At 42.3% G+C, this 20,872-nt stretch overlaps 1 protein-coding gene across 1 annotated transcript in view; it reads left to right on the top strand.

Annotated features, from left to right (window-relative positions):
* The window catches only part of dock4b (dedicator of cytokinesis 4b), a 121,981-nt gene that overhangs the window by 26,773 nt on the left and 74,336 nt on the right, over window positions 1-20,872 (top strand). The window contains exons 2-8 of the mRNA XM_069156988.1: window positions 6,908-6,991; window positions 9,525-9,565; window positions 11,421-11,476; window positions 11,571-11,667; window positions 12,265-12,413; window positions 14,494-14,578; window positions 19,971-20,122. Coding sequence (XP_069013089.1) covers window positions 6,908-6,991; window positions 9,525-9,565; window positions 11,421-11,476; window positions 11,571-11,667; window positions 12,265-12,413; window positions 14,494-14,578; window positions 19,971-20,122 — 664 coding nt within the window. The remainder of the gene's footprint in view (window positions 1-6,907; window positions 6,992-9,524; window positions 9,566-11,420; window positions 11,477-11,570; window positions 11,668-12,264; window positions 12,414-14,493; window positions 14,579-19,970; window positions 20,123-20,872) is intronic.

Below are 20,872 nucleotides of genomic sequence, written 5' to 3' on the forward strand. Positions count from 1 at the left end.
AAAGCTGGTGTTACCGTCGGCTGTGATCGTGCTACTGGCAACGCGAATGACAATACAAATGCGTTTTTTCTTGTTAAAGGATGCAAATCGACGAACGGTGTGTATCGCTGTGAGCTTTACAACAGTCTTCTGTGCTTATCGTGCTGAAGGCGATGTGAAGGGGAGATCAGCGGGCGTTCATACATGTTCACAGACACCTTCTCTTTTTTAATACACGGCTCACCTGCACAGCTCGTATTCGCTTTTGAGCTCTTTCATGGAGTAGATACCTCGGATAGATGATTTTACATTTGCTGCTCGACACTGAGGCGAGGCTGAAATGTAATCGAGTCCTCAGCTGCACTTTTTGTTTTTGAAAAAAAAGAAGAAAAAAAAAGTAATAGCAATAGCATTCCTCACACAACTCGAAAGCTTCTGCTCTGGCAGCGCGATTTGAGAGAAGGGTTATTGTTGCTAGTGAGCAGTTTTGTGACAGTGGTTAAGGTTGCTATCTCCCCAAACACGAAGGCAGCGAAAGGAAAACTGGCGGGCGGCAATAGAGAAGGCCAAGTGAAAGCCGTTCCTGCTGGGTGATTTCTGCTGCCCTGGTTTTTGTCCGTGCTGCCTATCAGACCTCGACGTCTGTGCACGTGTGCGGTGTTGTCTGTTTCTGCCAAGTTGAGTCCTGTTCAAGGTCTCCTTTTAGACTGCTCTCTTTCTCCTCCCGCTGACCCCCATGGATTGCTCGTCCTTTAAAAAAAATGCATTGTGCCACTTCTCGGCATTATAAGCTCAACCAGAGGAATCGCTCTCCTGCAGATACACTTGACTGTAATCTGTCTCTGACTCAACACTAAAGCTGTCAGATACCTCTTCTGCTCTGTCACGCTGATGTGAGTTTGTGTGTGTTTGTGCCTGCGAGTGTGCTTCATTTATGCATATAAACACGTCCTTGCGGTTTGGATTTTCCTACTGTAAGATCCCTCAGTAAGTCCTTGTGTGCTGTTAACCACATTCACCCTCTCAATCCACGAGGCAGTGCAGTATTTTGGCTCCAATTGGAGGCTTTTTTAGCCACTTTTTTACTTGACCACATAGAAGGATAGATGCCTGAAGCCTTTGAGTAGGAACACAGAATGTGTGGACTTGGCTGGGACAAAACATAGCTGAGCTAGTTCTGGTCTGAATTGGGATGTTTTAGTCGCATTACTGGAATGAAGAGCACTTTTGGTTTGGCAAATGCAAAAGCTCTGAGTGTGTTATACTTTTTGGACGGCAGACGTGCAGAAGGCAGAACGTGCAGAATGGGGAAGTGTAGAGGTTTATTGGTGGTTAACTTTCAGTTCTGTGTATTAGCTGCTTTTTAAAATGCTCACCTTGTAAAAGTGGCAGAAACGGGACAAAAACAAGTGTCACTTCCCCGTGTTCCCAATCAACCCATTGACCTGATTTTTTTTTATCTCACCTCATGTGTTTGCATGTATGACAGTGCATGATTCATGGTACTCACATGTATTCCCACACATGAATTAAATATTCATGATCCTTACATTTGGCAATGGAGGCCAGTGGAGTGCAGTCAGCTTCTCTGTGGGTAAATTATCATATTAATGACATAAATGCTGTATAATTAACACGTGGGAGTGGATTATGTGTGTGAATCATTGTCAGATCAGTCAGAGAGAAGAAAGGGTCAGGGTGATTAGGTTAAAATGCACATAAAGGAGTGCTTTAAGTGAAATTTGCCATGGGACTTTGGTCCAAAAAGCTGGTTAAAAGGTGTGGGCTCGGAGACAGAAATCAGTTCGTTCTTCATGCTTTAATTTGTTTGTTCGATCACTGATGGTATACCTTTCATCACATTGGCGTTTTTCGTGAATGATCTCAGGCCGTTTTGACGCAGAGCGCTGGTGTTCTTCTCGCTTGGGTTTGTGGGCAGCGTTTAGGCTCGTCTAAAGAGCTCAGACGGTGTGACGAGCAAACCCAACGTAACGTGCTTTGACAGGCCTCGACTCCAAGTGGCAGTCAAATAAACACATGTAAGCCTAATCCGGGCCGGTAGGCTTTCGAGGGATCTCGACCTACTCAGCAGAACGCAGTTGCAAACTAGGAAACAGATATAAAGTCTTAATAGATTAGGGCGAGGTGTAAGCGCTTTAAAGAGATCGAAATGCAACCCCTCGCTGTCACAGTCAATTAATGAATAGATTATTTGCTTGCAGTGCAACTTTGCCTGGTCTGATAATGGAGGTTAGGGCTGCAGCTAATGATTATTTTCATTATTGATAATGCTATCAATGATTTTTTTTTTTTAATAATTCATTGTCAAATCATCATATATCATCATATAAATGCAACTCCCCAGCTCATTGTTCTCTGGTTTTGTCTCGACCAACAGTCTACAACCAAAAATGATTCAGGTTATTCATGTTGAAGACTAAAGGAGCTGGAAAATATTCACATTTAAGAAGCTGCAATTAGATCATTTTACTATTCCTTCATACAAAAAATATTCACAAAGCGATTAAGCAATTATCCGAATAGTTTGCAATTATTTTCTCTCAATCAATTCATCAACTAGCTCTAGGCTGTACATACACTGACTTTTGTTGTAACTTTGATAAAAGTGTTTGTGCTGACAACAATAAAAAAAAACTGAAGAAAGCAGGAGACCCTCATGTTAGAGTATATTTTTGTCCTGTGATGAGTAAAACCAACCACCTGGTCAGCGCTTTTAAAGAGTCCTCACTCCAGTTATTGAGGTCCTTACCTGAGACCCACAGGAATACAAGGAGACACTGTTCAGACTGAATCCCACTAAGTGTAATATCGTGTTCTGATTCGGGTCGAAGATCTGGTCCGGGGTCGGAGCTCGGTTACTAACCCTTACACGAAGACGTCTACTCCCTATCCTTTGATCAGTTGAATCATGGTAAACACGTTTATGCACTTAGGCTAAAATATATTATTTTCTATTGTGAACCAAAGTGTAGCATTCAAATTGTTCGAAGACAAGAGTTTTGTGTGATTTTCTGATAAAGAAATTTAAAAAATTGAAATAAATGACTTTTTCACAGATACAATCAGGCTCTTAAAGTTATTCAAAACTGGGCTAATTGATAAATTTGCTGTTTTTAGTGAATCTAATGTCAGTAGTTTTGATTTGATCATACTTTGACCTTTTTGTCTTCTTTTCTAAGCTGTTTCCAAAGTCACTTCGTTTTTACTCTACAGTATTGATCCTTTATTTGAGTGTGCAATTGTGTCCACTATATAGTGCCTGTGGTCAACATGCATGACCACTGTCTGCTAACAATCCCATAATGCACTGCTCCGTGTTTTATATAGATGGGAAAAGTACCCTTGTAAGCGTTTCCAAAATGTCAATTTACTGTACACCTCATGTTAACTATTGATTCATAATAATAAGGAATTAGTGAATGAGAGAGTGCTTCAGGACACAGCTTAAATTTCATTATTCTCTCTCAGTATCTCTCTCATCATGACCTTCACATGAGCTAAGACACCCACAGTAGGGATGAAGATGAGGGCTCCCATGTTATCCCCGTGACGACCCGGTGACACACTGCATCACTGTCAGACCACCTGTTCTCAACCAGACATATTATTTCACTTTCTATATCTGTTTGATAGTCTCTTGTTTTCTTTTGAGAAGAACACGCAGTACCTACATTGTCATTGTGTCTCTGTTTGTTCATCCATGTGCACAACCGCTCGTCCAGGCTGCCATCTCTGTGTAATCTCTAGTTTAGGCATGATAGTCCGGTCGAAGAATAGCAGCGTCCTTGCCGTGACCCGGTGGACCGGTGTGTCACATAGAATCAGGGTGAGTGTGTTTGTGTGTGTCAGAAAAGATCAGGGTTTGCCTTTTGTTTGCCGGTCAGTGCAGGTCATCTGGATATTGGGTTTAACAGGTTCAATAGACAATGTGTGTAGGTTCATGTCATATCGGAGCATCAGCTGGTCTGTTTTTGTTCAATATATGCAACAGGATATTCATGCACCAGTGGCATCCACTCAGGCGGATGTGTGCATTGGTCACTTTAGAGGATTTTTCCCTCTACTTTGCCTGTTTTCGTGCTCTGCGGCAGCTGTGCGGTCGAACAGCCATGGATGGCATCTCTCTCCCCATTTAGTACTAACTGTTCTCTTTCTAACAGGACACAAGCCACAAATGGCAGCAAATGGGACAAAACAAAAACAAATCAATCCTTCCAGCAGTGAACACCTTTTCTCGTCTCCTCGATGCATCATATGGCGGTCGGCCAGCCCGGACAGTTGACAGATAGATAGTCAGACTGATGACAGGCAGTTAAAGACAGACGGACAGACAGCAGCTGGCTCGTGGGTCGACAGGCGAGAAGCTTTGACTTCACAGCAGGAAAAAAAAAAAAAGAAAAAGCTGCGACTTGAAGTTGAATAATTTAGTTGAATGCAGCTGGGAAAGTCACTTGGATAATTCATGCATTGGGCACACTTTGTAAATGTGTTTGCTGTGATTGGTCTAGGCAAGTATGGGGCTTCTTTGCAGGTCGTGTGTGTGTGTGTGTGTGTGTGTGTGTGTGTGTGTGTGTGTGTGTGTGCATGCGTTCTGTCTTTGAACGAATTACAAAGTCAGATGTGCACTTGTGACAAATCCCTTGTAAAGAAAGTGTCTCTGCAGCTCGAGGGATAACAAGGAGTTGGCAAAGCTTCCACATGAAATGCAAAGGACACGGACTAACACATGCATGCACAGAGTTACAGACAGCGCAGCGTGTTGATTTCATCACCAGACTTGATTTTAATGTTAATATGAGCGAGTGGGTGGATGAGCAATTCTGTTGAATCCTCTCATGGGTCGAGGGCTGCTCTGCCACAGAAAGAAAAACAACTCTCAGCTGATCGTTTTCTGTTTGAGTGGAACTTTAAATCTATTAGGAAAGTTTATTGTTTTTAGCTTGGCAATTTTCATCAAAAAAATACCCACATACATAAAAGGACTTTAGCAAAATTTGGTTCCGCAGGTATTGTGTTTTCTGCTGCAATAAGAACGTTTAGAGTAAATGAGCTTTAGCCAAAGAAAGAAAGAAAATGATGAGCACCGGAATCCCTCCAAGATCGTATCAGAAAAACATTAATAGTTAAACCACAAAAAAATAACATAAAAAAACTAAAATGATGAATAGTTAACCATGAAGAAGCCAACGCAAAAAGATCTGTTTGGATTCACTGCATTGCAATTGAATCTGTCCCCACGTGCAGCGTCCCTGTGAGGTCGGCAGTCCATGAAACATGACCAACTTTGTCTTTGCTCCGCGCGTCTCAGCGGGTACAACTCACTGTTTCTTTAAATTGTCTTGGATTAAATATAATCCAGCGAGGGGAATTCTCTCTGTTTCGGTGTGGATGGTGCGTTCAGGTACAGCGGATGAGCCCCGAACACTTGAGCCGTAGCGGGGACTCTTGTTAGATGTTTCCAGTCCAAATCCCGACTCTTTTGCATGTGTGTGTCCATGTGTGAATGGGTATCTGTGTGTGGCCATGTGTGCTTGCATACATTGCTGTCTGAATCGGCTGCTTGTGTGAATTTTCTGCCTGTGAAGCAAAAGGAGCATTTGCAGACGGTTCTGTGGTTTGTACGTTGATGGATCAGTCAGTGTTTGCTTTTCTGTGTTTGTATAATCACCTGTGTGTTTGTGTGTGTGTACATGCAGGTTTGAGAGCGTGGGTTAATTCATCTCGTGTGTGTGTGTGTGTGTGTGTGTGTGTGTGTGTGTGTGTGTGTGTGTGTGTGTGTGTGTGTGTGTGTGTGTGTGTATGTGTGTGTGAAGCCGAAGTGAGCAGGTGAGCGGGACACAGTGTTGTTTGAGAGAACTGGTTGAAGTTTTGACACTCTGCTGATGGCTGTTACACTCTCTGCTCTGAGTGCCGCTCAATACTAACAGACCCTCAGCATCACTCTCTCCTCACCTCCGGCCTTCTTACGTCCTCTCCTTTATATTTCAGGGTTTTTCAAAACCAGTATGTTCATGTCATCATCTCTAAACACCTATCCATGCATTTCAGAGCTTGATGTTAAACCGGTCTTTTTCTACGCGTCTGTTAATGTAAGATAACTTGTGTAAAATTGGTGGTACGTCCCTTTAAATTGACCCCGACTTTTACAGTTCATGTATTTGAAGAGATTTAAAACGTATAAAAACCTGACCTCTCATTATATTTGACCCCAGAGGATGACACAGTTGCTTTGGGTCATCGTGTCGAAACTTCCACCGTGTAAACCTGGTTTCAATGAGAAGTCCGTCGAGAAAATGGTCGAGATGTTGTTTCACCACATGTACGGTACTGGACTGTATGTGTCAACTGGCTGGTAGTCTCTCATTGGCGGTACATGTGTTTGGTTAAATCAAATACAGGCTGCTCCTTCTATCACTGTATCACGTAAAATTATTTATAATCCCTGTGTTTAGGATGAAATCGCTGGTGTTGCATCTCTGCATTCATGTTGCTATAACTGTCCTTACAAACTATCTTAAAATCTACCTTTTAGTCTTTTCTGTGGGAAAGGTTTTGTCTTAATATGGTATTTTTGGGGTAAAAACTCCACTTCATATATTCTGTCTTCCACGGAATGTATTTATGTAAGTTCACTTTGTGTATTGCTATTTTGAGCTTGTGCCGAAATCCAGGGATATTTCATAAACTTTGATTTTATTTCACCTACACAGATTATTGATTGCACCTCCTCTCTCTGTTATTTTTTTTGTTCTCGTCCTGATTTTCTAGAAGTGTTTTGTTTTTCTATCACTCTGCTGATGTCTTAGGACCTCTATAACTCTGCATAACCAAGTTCAAACATTAAAATACATAAATAAATAAATAAATAAAAGCTCATGTGGGTGTTTTGGGCTTCTTTCCGTTGCAGTGTTGGCCAGCTTCCGAGGGACCGTCCAGCATGGCCTCCCGCTTGAAATTGGAGACACGGTGCAGATCCTGGAGAAGTGTGAAGGTACAGTTCGCAGGGTTCACTCTTACTACGTGCTCACGAACCTGCAGACCTACAACGAGCAGCCTTCTCTGCCGAATTTCTTTTTAAACAAAGCAGAATAGCAACATGTCAGGAAATCATTTGATTTCGCTTGAGTAGTGAAGCGAAGATATGCAAAAATATGACGAACCCATCTGCTTTTCATTAGGCAGTTTAAATGAATCCATGTGATCGCTGTCTTCCCTTATTAAATCCATTGCAAATACGTTTTTAGAACCATGCGCACGCTGTACTGTGTATATACACGTCAGCACTAATCTACAGATTTATGAGTACAACCACAAACTGGCCCAGAAACTGACGCAGTACTTTGCATTTACCTGCACAAACATACAAATGCAAGCATGTTTCGAAAGTGTGAACTGAAAGTTCTCCCTGCGCACGTCACTGAGCTCACAGCCCGTCTCTCGCATGTCTTGTTGAGGCATATAGTGCGAGCAATGAGCAGTATCTTGTCGGTGGAAATTCATGTTTGCTGCTGTTTCCTGCACCACAGGCTGGCTGCTGCTCCCGTCTTCCTGCCCACGCTGAGTCTGTTTTTCTCCTCTCCTTGCTGTTTCTTTACACACTCTCTTTTACTGTCTATCTCTCCCTTTAAGTCTGTTACAATGTTTTGGGGGATTTTTCTTTCTGGCCGTATCGTTTTCCATCCTATGCATCCCAGGCCACTTTAAGTTTCCAGAGCAGCGTGAAATCATTTCACCGCACGGCAACGCTCTTCTGCACACCTCAACACAAATAGGCAACCGTGTACAAATGCATACACGCCTCCCTCTTCCGGAGCTCTTGACACACTCTGGTGTCACTTCCTGCTGGAAGACAGAAACACACACTGCGATACAGCCAGCCAGTCGTGCAGCTAGCCAGCAAGAGGGATGTGATATTGTGGTAAAAGTCCCGGAGGACGTAGACAATAGCGTAGCCGGTGGAATGCTCGGCCCAGAAGGGAGGAACTAAATCAAAACCCTGCCAGCAGCGAAGACGTTGAGAGACGGGCTGCTGACAGCAGCGGAGGCAGACTAATGGCTCTGCCTCATGTTGATACTGTTGACACTTCAAAACACAGGAGCGCACAGGGTGAACGTGTCTTTACTGACATGTGGCTCCTGTCTGGAAATACACCGCCTCAATAATTGATTTTTGACTCGGCCCTTCAGTGGCTCTCCTTTGAACTTCTGTTAAATTCCTGACAGCGGTGACTATATAAGGCTGAGAGCACAGTATATAAACATTTAACAATTTACCTTCCTTATGGTTAACTTTTTTTCAACTATTTAAATTGCTTTTAGCAAACTATTCATCCCCTACTTGTAGCGGTTTCAAACGGTTCTCTACATTTAGCTAACTACCTCAACTGTTAACCCACTTTAAGCAAGTCTTATTTTATACCCACTGCTTTCATTTTATTTGGCTAACTATTTTAAATAACTCTTCACAAACTTCAGCCATTCACCAATCGCTTTACAAATCCACAAATTTGCCTCACCCGAGCTGCTTCTCAATCTTTAAATAGCTACCCCCCCGGCCATGTAGTCGTGGTTGATCAGTTATTCACACTTATCTCATTTGGGTCTGTTTCCTAAATGACATGTATGCAAAGAGTCGTCACGGTGTTTGATAGTTGCTACTGAAATCACCCATCGAGAAAATATCTGTTCTATCTATACCCAGACAAATTACTCAATGCTATTCTGACAATCCATGCCAAATCAGGGAGAAAATACTAAGTCATTGATATTTAGGCAAAACCCAAAAGTGATTAGAATAATCTATTACATTTACATTTGAGTTATTTGGCCAATGCTCTTATCTAGAGGGATTTACAATGGCTGCAACAGTGGAATGAGCTTAAATTGTCAGTTTGGAAAAGAGCTCAAAGCCTCCACAAATGCACATATATTAGATCGTTTCTATCAGCGTTAGGATTTGCAAAAGCATCAAGCATGTACTAATTTGGCCTGAGCCTAGATTGGAGTGTGTAATGAGTGCGAGCGAATGCAAGCCAGAGCTATTTCACCTTTGTTTCTGACAGGGTCTTTCAGTGGCTTTGTGTGTTACAAGTTTCTTCCTGTTATTCTGCTGTACATTGCCCTGTGGTCACTGCAAGCACAAGTTGTTAAATACACATTGGCCTTTACTTCAGTGGTTCTTAGTACTGCTTTGACACATACAACCAGATGTAAAATGACATTTAGAGTGACGAGTAGTCATGCAGTTTGTTTCAATGCATTTCTCACAAGATACTAATTTGGAATAAAAATATATCTCTTGTGGGCTTGTTCTAAAATTCTGCATACATGAAACTGTCAGGAGATCATTTGAATTAAATTGATGTGAAAACACACAACTTCCCTCTCTCACAAACACTTTTCTCCCCAAGCCTTCCTCTGCTCTTATTTAAAATACAGTATTCAATATTTCTCTCTCTCTTCTGTTCTGCGGTTCAGGCTACGTACGAATATATAAATGCATAATATACATGCTGTCTCTGCAGGATGGTACCGAGGATTCATCCTGAAGAATCCGAATGTAAAGGTGAGCATATGTGTATGTTTTGCTTGTCATATTGCTTATACATCATTTTTACCCTCATGCAACCCCCGGTGCTCTCTCCTGTGGTTCCTTCTTTTATTTTTATTTTTTTTTTCATTGAATGGAGTATGAGCTGAAATGGATTTCGAATCAGAAATCTCCCCTCTGGCCTGTCATTGTTAGCCAGAACTGGCAATTTCACCAGCTGAGTTGATATTTGTCAGTGACAGATGTTCTCAGTAGCACCTGTGCTTATCCTACTATGGCAAGTCAAAACGCCTGCCCTGAAAAAAGTTGCTGTTGTTCTTCGTATCTCTACACGATGAGTGACACCTCATCATTTCCTGCAGCGCCCCACCCAGCTTCAGCTGGAGCATATGCATGATCAGCCAGATCTAATCAGACAGGTGGAAACACCTGCGTGCACCTCAAGAACAGCAGAGGAGGGATCCCTCTATCGGATGTTGTTCCCAATACGCAGAAAAAAAATAACAGAAACTACAATATGAAGAAACAGAGTGACAGTATTAGGCAAAAGGGACGTAGTCTTAATGATATCACCCATAGATTTCCTGAAGAGTAGTTTTAAGCTCAGTTTTTGGTGACTCTGGTCGTCGCCAGCTTGGCACTACTTGACTCGGCCTTCTTCCAGGCTAACCCAAAAGCTAACCTAAAAAGGGCAGTGAGCTGGTACGTGGATGGGGCTGAGGCGGGCTGAACGAAGCCTGGTTGCAGAAACCTGCAAGCAGCGAGCCAACTGTCACGGCACCAACCTGTCACTCAAAGTAGCCCCGCCCTTAATTATCTATAACTTTTAGCCTTAATACAATTTAAACGAGTAAATTAGATACAAATTCACCCCCTGTACAGTTGTTGTGATCGGGGAAGTTAGCTATAGAGACCATAACCGTTTTTACTAGGCTGTAAACATGTTTATTTCTGCAGTAAAGTTGGACATTTTGGGACTCTTTTATGTGGATTGACTCACTTTTGGAGCCAGCCTCGAGTGGCCAATCGAGGAACTGCAATTTTTGGCACTTTAGCGTTGGCTTCATTTTTCAGCTCCAGAGGTTGCAGCTTGTTTTAATCACTTAGTTTTGCGATTGTGTGCTTTATGCATTTTTCTTGATATGCTCACTACAATGTTGACATATCTAAAATGTATGCTTCCAATATGATTGTTAAAGTTTTGAAGGGCAGCCCAAGGAGAGCAGGAAAAATCGAGCTGACGATGGCTCTTACAAATATGACACCATTTGACACCAATAAGTCTTTAATCTGATGAAAGTTTGAAAATATAAATCCCCTCCTTGCTGTGAACCAATTAAACCAAACTTAATCATTACTGGTAATTAAGCACAAACAACACTGCACAAAATATGAAAATGGCAGGGACTGATAGTCTCATGAGAGTAATACGTGTGGCTTTTAAAAGCCCTTGTGCGGAAGAATGCGTCATATTATAAGCCAAGAGCGGAGTTAAGTGTTAGGTGTGTGTTCAGAGACTGGATGTGTGTGTGTGTGTGTGTGTGTGTTTGCGTGTTGCATTTATCCTCAGATACCACGACATAAGTTCTGCTTTGATCTCCCCAAGTCGATGGGGAGCAACTTGCAGTTTATTAGCGTCAAAGACTGCGCACACACACACGCACAAACATATTTTTTTGAATCTTTTTTTGTCTCCTAATCCCACTGCAATTTGCTTTTATCTTTGTCTGTTCCCCTTTCCCTCCAATCTCTTACTTTTAAGCCACAAACGCACTTAGCTCTGTATTGATTATGTGCATCATTTTCACATACAACAAGTATATGACTCCGAGAATATTCTCATTAACCTGTTTTATCTTCTGCCCAAAAGGGGATTTTTCCATCCAGCTACATCCACTTAAAGGATGCCCACGTCAAAAACAAAGGGTAAGTCGTGTTTTTCTCCGTTTTCCTCTTTTCTGTGTGTGTGGTTGTGGTTTGAGCTGTATTTTATTCTTCTGCACGTCGTGTACGTTCGCAGGCAATTTGAGACGGTCATCCCTGTCGAAGACTCGGTCATCACGGAGATGACGTCGACGCTGCGAGACTGGGGTGCCATGTGGAAACAACTCTACGTGGTGAGAATCGTTATGCATAACCGCACACAAACGCAAACAAACACACTTTGCATTGATTTGAACATCACTCCTGCCTTTTTTTTAGGTTTCTCGTACGAGGAGTTTATTTGGCCCTGGTTAATTCAAACAGTCAGAGCCGTTTCATGCACATTCATTGGTTGGATTGATTGTGTTTGTGGCCTATTAAGCTATCTGGGGTGCTGATTAAATTGAGCTGATGAATACGCGCAGATCAAAGTGCATACATTTGCGACAAAAAGCAGCAGGACACTGGAGCTAATTTGCACAAATCCATTTAAAGCTCCTCTGTCTGCTTCTCTCTATGGGTCACTGTCTTCATCTCAATGTCAATTTGGTTCTCTAATGTGCGCTCTGTTTCTTTTCATGTTCTCCACTTATGTTTTTGGGTGGCACTGTTGATACAACTGTATATTTTCATCCCCTTATCTGTGTCTCTCCTTCTGCCATCCTCATTCTGTCTTTTCCTTCTTGTCAATCTCCCTTTCCTTCATCGCCTTTGACTGATTCTCTTTGCGTCTCTGCTAAATTTGTTTCCCCCTTTTCTCTCTCTCTCGCTCTCGCTTCCTCCTCCTGCAGAAGAACGAGGGGGATTTGTTCCACCGGCTTTGGCACGTGATGAATGAAATCTTGGACCTGAGGAGGCAGGTGCTGGTGGGCCACCTCACTCATGACCGCATGAGGGACGTCAAGCAGCACATCACGGCGAGATTGGACTGGGGCAACGAGTGAGTAGACGCAGGGCGGAGAGGACGGGGACCTCTGGTTTCAAATGTTCACGCATGGCTTCAGGGCATTTGTTTTAGAGTACGTGCTATATTGTTCCATCTCAAGAGCCATAGTGCAGTTTGTTTTTCAACTGATTAATAATTCATCATTTCAACTATTCATATACTACACATATTTGGATGGAATTTCTGCCCTCTGTACAACCACTTCATTCATTTTACAGTAGTGTATAACAATGCAATGCCAGTGACTTTGGGCTTGCTTGAAGCGATCCATCACAAAGAGCAGTCTGTCAGTTTATTTATAGTGATGCAGTTGTGAACCAGTTACTATTTTGATTTGATGATTTGAGAGTTTGACCCAGAAGAGTCGGTGTAAGTCTCCATGTTTGCATATTGTTGTCTTCCACGAGTCAGTTTCCACAGAAGGAACAAGGAACACTTGGGGGGCCTTTTCTGTGTTGACTGGAGGGACGAGGCACTAAGATAAAAAGATATGGAGTGAACAAAACACATCTTTCTTCATTTTCAGTGTGGTCATGTACTAAAGCAGGAACGAGCAGCTTCATTGGAGACATACACTTCTGAGTTGTCAGTCTTCATTTCCAACTCTGCCTGTTTCGTGTACAAGTTAATTACAAGAGTCAGTGGCAAATCACGAACAACAACCTGAATCAGCGTTGCCTTGTGGTGACTTCAGCAGTGACGTTCTGCCCCTCTTTATTCACGAATACCACTCAAAGCACCTCGCCGTAGGCTTTCTAAAGCAATTCAAGTATCTCAAGTTCCCGTTTGACTCTTAAGTTTAATGTGTGCTCTCCGTTGAAGTCCATGGTGAAATTGCGGAGTGACATGCAATAGGAACAGCATGAGAACTTTTTAATTGCCCCTTGTGCATTACAGTATAATAATCTATCATCTACAGAGTCAATGAATAAAATAAATCAAGTTTTATGTTCACCGTGAGGGATAATATGCGACATTAAAAAGTCTCTGAAAGTTTTTTATTGCACCTGCCACAGGAAGGTGAAATCGTCAGTCTAAAAATTTAGTACAATTTTGGAAATTAAAATCAATAATTTAAGAAATTTGACCACAGTTATGTTCATCTCACATCAGTGTGTTTCAACTCAACTGAAAACTGCCTCGAAAATAAGAGTCTCATTTCCCATTTCTTTCTCAGCTTCTTTTCTAGAGCTTCCTGCAGCTCTCCAACTTCTCTCTCTCTCTCTCTCCGACTCTTGTCTACTTGCTCTTCTGTCTTTTGTTGTCACCAGCCTCCCTGCAGGCATACTCCTCACTCAATCAAGTCTCTTTCTTTCTCACAGAGACAGCACTCTCTCCATCCTTCCTCTCGCCGCCTACTTTCTCTTTTCCTCTCCATGCCGTGAGGAAAAAATAAATAAGAAAATATAGCCTCACAACTTGTGTTACTCTCTCTTTCTGTCTGTCCTCACCCTTCACTCTCCTTCGTTCCCCCGCTGTGGGCTCCCCTCAAAACGCACACGCACACGCACACGCACACGCACACGCACACACACACACACACACACACACCCCTGCTTAGTGAGGACGTGGTTTTGAGTCCCTCTCTGTGGGCTGTTGTATGGTTGACCAGGCCTGTTTTTTTTTTTTTTTTATTGCTGAGAAGGAGACGCACTCAAGTGTGCCGCTTTGGTCCACTGAGATGACTAACCTAAAGGAGAAGGAGGACGGGAGACTGTGAGAGTTTTTGGAAAAGAGTGAGAAGAACAGGAAGGGTTAAAGGATGGACGGGAGCAGTCGGAGGAGGATGGATAAAGAGGACAGCAGGCAAAGCAAAGGGCTAAAGGGAGATTATTTTTTTTCCCCTTCATCTATTCCTCAGAGAAGCAGACGATCCGTCAAATTTATTTCGATGACTGATGGGTGAACTGACAGCACTGGTTTGTGTATGTATGGGTCTGCAAGCTTGTGCATTTGGATGGTTTGTTCACTTTGTTTTTTTTACAGAGAGGCCGGATCTAAATGAACCATCCTTACAATCTGTCTCTCATTTGTCTCATTTATTTCACTGCTTCACTGTGACTTTGTGTTTCAGACAACTCGGCTTGGACCTTGTCCCCAGGCGAGAGTTCAGCATGGTGGACCCGGATGAAATCAGTGTCACAGAGCTTTACAGACTGGTGAGTGGCTGTGACAGTTCTTCACTAGGCTCTGTTCGCAAACTGACACCTCATTTAGGTGAAAAGAGGACCTGGTCTCACCCGAGTTCACCCTCGAGTTCAGCAAGTATCTGCTTCCCTGAAGCGTCCACGTATATAAAGCTAAATCCAAAAAGATCCAGCAATGCTTGGCTGGAAATGTGATTTTACTATGGCCAAATTTCTGAGTGACGCCATAGGCATTTGTGTTTGTGTGTTATTGACCTTTTTCAGATGGTTTATAACTTAAAGCCTGGGAAACATCTACTATCTCAACTGCAGTGCTTCTGTTATTTTATTTATATTTAACAAAACCATGTCAACATATGTACACCCACATATTTTTTGAAATGGATTAGGTAACTGTATGATGGATCTATAGATGCATAATGAATGGGTCTATGTATCGTGCATATAATACTGTAGATCCTCTTCTCTGTGTCTTAATAGTTTGACAAAAACATTTTTTTGAGATTGTAACTAGCAGACCTACAGCTGCAGCTATCTTCTGTGGCTTTTCTGTGTACAACACATTCTTCAATTGATCCCACACTGACCCAGCAAACCTCTAAGGCAGGGGTCTCCAGCCTTTTTTTCCCCGAGAGCCACTTTGACAAAATGAAAGTGTCCGAGAGCTACTCGTGTTTTGTAACATTTATTGACATTACTGAGCTCCACCCAAAACAGCCAAAAAAAAAAGCTTCTTTTATATTCCACACAATTTGTTTCACAACAGCTTATTTTCAACAGCATGCCTTTTTTCTGTATGTATTTCTTTATCGTATTTATGTTATTACCTCATTTATGAGCACCCGTTTCTTTCCAGCTCATTGTGAGCGTCTCTTCCTGTCCTCTGATCTGTGTGTTTAAATGAAGGGTGGAGCCCAACCTCCGCCGCTCTGACACGGTGCGGAGCAGACACAGGTGAAGGACAGCGAGGGGAGATTGTCCACTCATGACTCAATAGCGTTGGTAGCATCGTTCTCTCAGATCGGTTCAAAAATAATTCGATAAAAAAAATGCTGAAATGGATTGCCAAATATTCTTGGGCATTCTGTCAATATAACTGGGCGGCCCGCCATAGTAAGTCTACGTGTGCGAAGCACTTTCATATTGTTTGAACCTTCTGTGGAGCTACTCAGAAACGGGTGGCGAGCTGTGTTAATGGTTGCAGAACTAAGGTGATGTAAGAATCTGTCCATCAGCAACAACAATCTCTGAACGTTCCTTCTCCAAAATGACAGATAGCGGAGCAGACTGTATCAAATTCAGCCCTCTCCTCCACCGAGGCACACCAGACCTTAAACTGTGGAAACTTTCCTGACCTTGAAACCAGCAGTTGTCAAAATAAATCTGATCCCAGCTACTCCACGAGCCACTGTGTTTTTCCTCACATGGAGTATCGTTGCTGGACTGAATTTTTTTTTTCCCCTTCATCCATCTGCCTCTATATTTCTCTCCCTCTTTTCCCTACTGTTTCCTCCCTGCATCTCCTTCCCGCTTTCTCCAAGCCCCAACCACTGTTACCGTGGCAACCACTTCTCTGCCCTGATACAGTGTGGGGAGAATTGTAACACACACACACACACACACACACACACACACACACACACACACACACACACACACACACACACACACACACACACACACACACACACACTGTCGGCTTTCCCTTCACAGGGTAATTGAAGCTCTTAATCCATCTGTTTCTTTTTTTGTTAGGCAAAACAAAAGCAGGCATAGCGGGAAGCAGGCTTAATGCACCTCTATTAAATGGCATACAAAATGAGCAAATGACTGCAATCTCCCTATACTGGGACAATATAAAGGGACAGGCGTTCACTGCTGCCATCCACAAACAAAAAAGACACGCTCACACCAAGATGCAGCGCATCATCTCAACGTGCCCAAATTACATCAATATTTTCACTGAGGTCTTTGATTTTGAGAACAGCTTTGTTTGTGTCTTGTTCTGCGCTGCTGTGGTGTGGCTTAATTAAAACTGAGATGGGGATTACCTGATGCGTGTATGTACGCCGGTGTGTGTGTTTCTGTGTGTGTGTGTGTGTGTGTGTGTGTGTGTGTGCGTGTGTGTGCGTGTGTGTGTGTGTGTTGAATTGGCATTGGGCTGTTACTGTGGGAAAACATAGCCTGACTGCTGCATTGTGTCAAGGATATCTGTACAGTTGGAATAAAGGAGGATACTGAGAATGATAAAAAAAAAGACAGTTCAATATGTATTGAATATAAGAGATTTCCTACAGTCATAGACATGATTATCAAAGTAGTCAGAGGTTAAAAAAATACATTAATACATTTCTGTTCAGTTAATCAATGCAGCTCTGCAAATTATGTACATTCTATTGCAGTTGGCAGATTGAGGACCAGATTTTTTTTTATTTTTTTTTTATTGATTTACCTTGTCTCCTGAAAACAGACACTTGTTGACGAATTTATTTGGTGGTAGCATTAAAGTCAGAAGAAGAAAATCCGTTATCAAATCCTTAATTGGCTCCGATGGTCTCGTGCTAAGTCTGTTCAGTTGGGCTGTGTGTCTGTAGAGCAAAGACAAGCCAGCTTCAAACTTCCCGCTTTTTCCTTGGAGACTGAGTTCAGTAGAGAGCGCAAGTGGAGCAGAGCAGAGTTTGGATTCCCCGGCGATTCACTCAGTAACGGTGGCAAATCACACAGCAGTGATAGATACCTCAGGCCCTGGATATGTGGTAGTAAAATTTCCTCTGTGGCTTCACTTATCACTAAAAGGGATACACGCATGCTTAAAAACTGTCAGACGCATCTTTTGCTTCCCTCACTGGTCCTCCTATGAGCTTAAAAAGGGAAATTAAAATAAGTTTAAATAGGGATGTAGAAGTGAATGATTTGAGAATCTGGACGGCCTGGAAGTGTCTCCATGGCCTCAGTTTGACCCTTCTCTCATTTTAGAGTCTCCTCTGACAGTCACTCCACTTGGTACTCTTCATGCTGTCGAGGAAAAGATGACTGAGTGAACAATAAGACGGTTGGGCAGGCACGCACATGGTCATGTCCTCTCCCTGTTCAGCTATCTCTTGGCTTTTCCTTGTTGCCCACAGCATTATGTGTTGCCAGTGGGGTTGCCAGGCTGTCATGTCTATCCTTTGTGTCTAGTCATGCTGAAGCTGTCACATAACCACACGCCGTTCCCGCCGGGCAGCTGGAATGACACACTGAAAATAACCTCGTAATAAAATCCCACAGCATAAATTAGGCCTGGCCCAGACCTAGTCATTCTGCGTCAAAACCCGGAGCTCAGCCCTGCTCTGTATAGAAATACTGATCTGATTAAAAAAAACACAAGGCCTTGTTGTTGGATGATTCTCCAGCTTGTTTACTTCTGGGATGTCAGACACTACAGGGCAGAGGAGTCAAAACAATACATATTCATCATTTTGACAGATATTACAATTGTAAAATGATATGTGGCATACTTTTTGAGCATGTTAAAGACTACAGGATGTCCATGTCAGTGTTTTTTTTTTTTTTTAATATATCTATATTGATACCACAGTTTTCCAAAACATATCATTCATGTTGAATTGATTCCTTCCCCTCACTGTTTATCTCGCATTTCACTATACTGTGTAAATCAACCTTTCAAAGACTCCATTAAGATGTACTCTAGATTAACCTTATTTTTCCTTTATTTTTTGTCTAAGCAATATTGTCATTGTTCGGAAGGACATTAAGGATCAGTGCCTTGACTGTCTGCTTCTGAACAGCATAATTGTGGTGCAAAGTAAGAAAAGACCAGTTTGAAACTATGTCTCAGGCTTGTTTATTGTTTGTCCTCTAACTTTGACTTTGTGACAATAGTTGCACCAAAATATAGTTCCCTTATGATTACAAATATTTTTGTTCAATCACTATCTTTTTTCTACATCCAATGGTTCCATTCAGAACCAGTAATATGAGTGAAGTCATATGACACGTTTTTAACATATGATATCCTTTATAAATATATTGCAGCAGTTGATTCTTCTACTTCCAGACGTTTTTTTTCCTGTATATCTTTGGCTTAGGTTTTAGGTTTTTTTGTGGTGGAGCTTTACTGCCATTAAACTCTTGTATTTTATTTATCCTCCTCCTTTTCATCTTTCCTCACCCCCCTCTGGCCACTATTCCAATTTTTTTTATGTTTGACCACAGAAGTAAATGTGAGGTAAAATTTGGCCGTGGATCTACTGGCCATCTGGTGCTCTGTGTGTGTTGTGTGTGTATGTGTCTGTGCTTCTTTGTGTGTCTTGTACTTTTGGATGTTGACAGCAGATAAGGACGAACTTCTCATAAACAGAGCTTTAATGTCAATCTGGATGATATTTAGAATGCCGCTCCATGTTGTGTGAGGCCTTATTGATCTTTTGGATATAGATTGATGTAATATCAGTATAATACCACTGCCAGACCGTGAGATGTGGCATTGTGCTGCATTATTTGACTGTTTGCTTGCATTTATATTCCGTGTGAGTCTTAGTGCTTCAGTTGCTGTTTCTAAAATTAAGCAACCAGTTGAAAGGGATGCAAATCAAAACACCATCATTTCTTCGTGTCAAGAAAATAATTAGCCCACTTAAAGATAAATGGGCGACAAGTTTGTTGCTTTTTATACCAGTTTGAGGTGATTAAGATGTTAAGTGTGTCTTCCCAGGTAAAGACGCAATGATACATTTCTGTGAAGGCCCTTGTGTTTTTAAGTGGATAAATAGATTATGTAGTCTCCCATTTGTTTCCATGGCACCAAGACTGACACAAAGAAACAGCCAGCCAATACAACTCAAACTCACACAATTTAGCTTGAGGTGCTGTTGGCAGTCTGGAATATTACACGCTATATTAACTTGATCCATATCAACAAAATCTATATTATAGCCTATTTATGCGATCGTCAAATATATATGCAAATCTGCAGCAAAGATCCCCACCACAGTGAGATGTCTCAGGGGGATATTACTTATGTTTGACTGGAGAAACTCAACATTGAATATAGCAGCTCTTAAATGTGATTGGCTGGTATTCAAAACAATGTAACCACAAGCTGTTTTTCCCCCTGGTATTAACAGTGTTTGATAAGCTTTGATCCTGCATCTGATCCTCTTTCAGGATTTAAAGCTCATGGATTTAACTGTTTTTTTTTTTTTTTTTTTTTTTTTTTAAACCCGTTGAAGTCCACCTCCTCAAACCTGTACTAGAAAAGTGCCGTATTTGTTTTTACATATTTAGTTTTAGAATTTTTGCACTTCTCTCTTGTTGCAGATCAAGTCTAATATGTAGATTTCCCTGCTCAGAATACCAAGGGAAAGTCGTATTTGTGCTGATTTTCTCCTCTCCCTTGCAGATGGAACATCGGCATCGTAAGAAAGAGACCCCTGCGCCTGCTAGCACCCATCACCTGTTCGTCCACGTGAAGAGTCTGATGAGTGCCAATCTGGGGGAAGAGCTTGAAGTCTTCTTTCACATTTATGATGGACGAGAGAACCGGCCACTCAGGTAGAGACTTCAGAGAAAATAACTCCCCATGATTATGGTATATGTATCGCTTCTTAAGCTAGCAATGATATCAGCGTCATCGCTAGACGGTGCAATCAAAAATATCACAGACTGCAGTTATAACGACCTAAAACCATATTTAAATCTGGCCACCACCCCATTCAAAGTAATACCCTTTGTGAAGTGATAGACCGCTCCCAGCGCCCTTGCTTTGCTTGGAAAGCTCCCGTTCTGCAAGCGCGTCAAGCACCATCTGCGATCCGTGCTGGCTCTCCTCTGCAGTGTCAAAATAGCGCCCCCCCGTGCTTCAACTTTATTTTGGGGGAACAGAAGGAAGTCAAAGGAAAACAAACCCAGTTAGTTGGACGGGTGGGAAGCAAAAATCGCGTTGTTGCAGGCGACAAACTCCCGCGTTTTGAACACGCTGTGAGCGGGTGTGTTGTCCTATTGGAGAGCCCAAGTGCCATTGCGCCACAGTTCATGTCATTACCGCCAAATGTTTTCCCTCAAGACGCCTCACAGTGTTATAGTAGAACCGTGTGACCGTGGAGGGTAAACTCACAACACAACCCCGCGAATGTCAAAGAAAACCCGCCTGGTTGTGCCTCCTTCAGTCTTGTACAGTGCCATTCTGCCCCTCTGAAACGTGAATACTTCTCCAAACACCTCGCCTGGCTCACTGCTTCTTTGCCACGGGCTTTCTGAAGCATTTCAACGGTCTCCGTTGCGGATTTCTCGAGTTTGTTCGAA

This window comes from Embiotoca jacksoni, unplaced genomic scaffold, assembly GCF_022577435.1.
Source record: "Embiotoca jacksoni isolate LCO1_2020_lvr unplaced genomic scaffold, fEmbJac1.0.p SCAF_21, whole genome shotgun sequence".
NCBI classification, from domain to species: Eukaryota; Metazoa; Chordata; class Actinopteri; family Embiotocidae; genus Embiotoca; species Embiotoca jacksoni.